The 3,544-nt window shown below is 37.2% G+C and overlaps 1 protein-coding gene across 1 annotated transcript; it reads right to left on the bottom strand.

Moving 5' to 3' along the window:
• Positions 1 to 222: 222 nt before the first annotated feature.
• Positions 223 to 3,076, bottom strand: LOC106301313 (cysteine-rich receptor-like protein kinase 5). Its single transcript, XM_013737677.1, has 7 exons — positions 2,185 to 3,076; positions 1,781 to 1,921; positions 1,580 to 1,701; positions 1,281 to 1,491; positions 962 to 1,199; positions 732 to 885; positions 223 to 646 (listed from the first exon to the last, which is right to left on the bottom strand). Exons 1-7 carry the CDS (start codon positions 2,999 to 3,001, stop codon positions 338 to 340), a joined length of 1,992 nt encoding a protein of 663 aa, XP_013593131.1. The 5' UTR covers positions 3,002 to 3,076; the 3' UTR covers positions 223 to 337.
• Positions 3,077 to 3,544: the final 468 nt, after the last annotated feature.

Consider the following 3,544-nt stretch of genomic DNA (forward strand, 5'->3'; position numbering starts at 1 on the left):
TTCCTCGTGGACCCATTTTTGTTTGTTGCAAATGTGAGTCTCTCTTGTCTACGAGATTCTCTAGTCTATTTTTTTGGGCTGCCATAAAATTGCAACATCCAGGGTTGACTCAAGATAAGTCTGCACACGAATCAATCCAAGAGACATTGATGGGATCGGTAGTAAATATGTATACATTTATTTGCAGACCAAGTGAAATGAGGGACCAGGTACATTAGAAAATATTGACACACAATAATGCATATTGACCTCAAAGAAAGTAACATTCTACTATATTCTGATGTGAATCCAAAATTTGCAAGCTACTGGAATTTCCAAGATTTTGGGTTTATGAAACTTAACGAGGAGCTAAAGAAGTAATGGATGCTTGATTAATCGAACAGAGAGAAGACTTGTCCACTGATGAACATGCTTGTTCTTTCTTACTTCGGAAGAAAAATCCAGGTGGTCGAGGCACAGGGAGGGCGATCGAGCTAGTAGTAAGCATTTGGACGATTGCTGACATGGTTGGGCGATCCTCAGTATCTTCTTGGACACATAATAAGGCGATATGGATGCATCTAATTATTTCGTTGCTTTGATAACTCTCTCCAAAGGATGAGTCCACGAGCTCTAGTGGCGATCCATTGTTCCATACCCTCCAAGTCTATTCAACATTTTAAGACTTAATTATCTTTGTGATTGGTTTAGTAGAGAAGAAAAATTTGCAGATTTAAAGTTTTTATACTCACATATGTAACCAAGTTTCCTAAACTACCATCCATCTCATGGAGGCTGCTGTTCTTCCTCCAGCTTATAATCTCAAGAACTAAGACTCCGAAGCTATAGACATCTGACTTCATTGAGAATTGGCCATACATCGCATACTCAGGGGACATGTAACCACTGAAACAATACTATATTGAGTTAATAGAGGCATAATAAAGTCTGACATTCAATATACGGCAAGACAAAAACTTACTAGGTTCCGACTACTCTTCTCGTATTTGCTTCGGTTTGGTCCATTTCGAATATTCTTGCCATACCAAAATCTGCAACTTTGGGGTTCATATCAGCGTCCAAGAGGATATTACCAGCTTTGAGATCCCGATGTATAATTGTGAGTCTTGAATCTTGATGAAGATATAGAATCCCTCTAGCAATTCCTCCTATGATCTTATACCGTCTATTCCAATCCAGCTCGCTCTGCATTCTAGAGTCTACACATCCATAGATAGAATGCAAAAACATTGGCTCGAAAATGAAAAATATTGTGGATAATTAGAATTGGTTTAAGTTACCAAACAGGAAGTAATCAAGGCTTTTGTTAGGCACAAACTCGTAGACAAGTATCTTCTCTTCTCTCTCAAAACAATATCCGAGAAGCTTGACAAGATTTCTGTGCTGAAGCTTCGCCACAAGAACAACCTCATTCTTGAACTCTTTCTCGCCTTGTCCTGATGTTTTGGAAAGTCTTTTTACAGCCACTTGTGATCCATTAGGAAGTGTCCCCTAAAAATATAGTGAATAAAACAGATCTCGTCACCTCATTTGAATCTCTTATGCACCTAATTAAGAAACATGGATTGGTAATATATACCTTGTAGACTTTTCCAAATCCACCTTGACCTAGTTTGTTACATATGGAAAACTTATCTGTGGCAGCTTCAATAACCTTAAAATCAAACTGCAGTGATACAGCAGTTGTAATGTCATCTCCTTCTGTAAAAATATGAAAAAATTAAAGGATCCAGCTTCATAAAACTTTAAGCAGCACACACATATTTATTTGAATTGTTACCATCATCTGCAGCTGTAGTATTATCAGTTTTCTTCACTTTCTTTGTTACTTGGTAGCTTGAAACAGCCACAAGAAAAAGAACAAAGACAGAGACCGGCACACAAGTTGCTAAGATTATCACCAATGAGTTTTTTACTTTTCCTGCCAAAGTATTATATCAGACATGACACATGATTCTCAAATCTTGAATGCAAGGCTTATCCTGAGATTTATGGGGCTATAAAACTTTTAAACTAGATATTAATAATTTTATTTTATTTTATTGTACAATTTGAAGGCCATAAGATCCATGTACGTTATCTCTTTAAAATTATGGGTTAAGATGAATGTTTCATTAGGCTTTGTCCATCACACATGTCTGAACCCAAGTTAAATGAAAGAAAAAGACACATAGAGCTTTTTACCAGGAGGCGACGGAGTAGCTGTAACCGGAAGCGATGGAGAGGGAGTTGTCACCAAGGGTTCATTGTAAAAAGGGTAAATCTCGTACCTTGAGTTACAACTCGGGAAAACAACTCTCCCTCCAACTCTGCTGAAATTAAACTCCATCATGGATTGTTGCAGACAGTTTAAGCAACCTTCAGGTGAAATATCAGGAATACACTGGACAAATGCATAAAGCGTCTGAGACAAAGTAAATCTCGATTTGTTAACCGCAAATCTCTTTTCCTTGCTATCAGCCGCTTCCACTGAAGACTTGTTCATCAGAGAAAACATTGCATCCTTGAACCGGTCTGGTCGGTATGCCGGAATGTCTGGAACACTCTGATTGTTCCAAGTGATTATTGTAGGGGTAGACCATGTTCTTACACCATCCATGAAAATATTCCGGTCTGAGTATCCAAGCATGCACTCATCATACTGAATCAATAATTCTTTCCCTCTTAGACATCGACTCTGAGTGTTACTAGAAGCAAACAAGACGCACTCACGGCAAACGTCTGGCGAGAGATCACCTCTGCAGAGAAATATTCCGAATACTGTACCGTTGTCTTGACCCTTTGCGAGAAAATTAAATCCCTCGGAGAATAAGAAAGCATGGCTGTTTGAAAAAGAGGTCAAAAGACTTTTGAGATTGGATAAGTAAACGTCGTTTTTTGATATCTTGTTGCTGCAAATATGGCCGGCGTAAGTTGGGTCTTGTAGTTGCGCAGAAACTCTCAAGATTGCAATGAAGAAAGTGAGAAGGTAGATATCGTTTAATGAAGTATAAGCAGACATTATCCAACCTCTCCTCTTTTCCTCTCTGTTTTTTTTTTTGGTTTCTTTGTTTGAGTGGTGAGTACTAATGAATGAGTATGAAACCAGCCAGCCAGTCAAGAGTCAATGGTTTTTGTTTCTGTAAAATATTACAGTGTCATGCAAGTCAAGGTCAACTAAACGAGTGACATGTAATTTGATGAATTGTTCTGTTAGGCAGGAAGACTTTGAGTGAAAAAGACACCACCGTTTTTACTTCCTTACCTAACAAGTAACAACTGAAGAGTTTATAGAAGACAAAAGAGTAATTTCACATTTCTACCCTTCATTGCTTCAGAACCAATAAACACTAGGATAAGAGGCGTATGGTGAGTTTATTTGTATATATTATCGATGGTTTCTTTTATATATTTGATCATTTTATTTATATATAAAAAATATTTTTTGTTGTTATTATATAATTTCTTTCCGATGGATCGGATCAATTTTTATTAAAAATAATGGAACAAAACTATAATTAATACATCATGGGTTGATCGGATTGGACATTAAACAAATTATGAC

The sequence above is a fragment of the Brassica oleracea genome, chromosome C7 (genome assembly GCF_000695525.1).
Source record: "Brassica oleracea var. oleracea cultivar TO1000 chromosome C7, BOL, whole genome shotgun sequence".
Lineage (NCBI taxonomy): Eukaryota > Viridiplantae > Streptophyta > Magnoliopsida > Brassicales > Brassicaceae > Brassica > Brassica oleracea.

Excerpts from the sequence above, each read along its gene's own strand:
- LOC106301313 (XM_013737677.1), bottom strand. The coding sequence starts at position 3,001 with ATGTCTGCTTATACTTCATTAAACGATATCTACCTTCTCACTTTCTTC. Across the intron at positions 1,922-2,184 it reads AGCTACTCCGTCGCCTCCTG|GAAAAGTAAAAAACTCATTG; the intron begins GTAAAAAGCTCT and ends ATACTTTGGCAG. Across the intron at positions 886-961 it reads AGAAGAGTAGTCGGAACCTA|TGGTTACATGTCCCCTGAGT; the intron begins GTAAGTTTTTGT and ends GTATTGTTTCAG.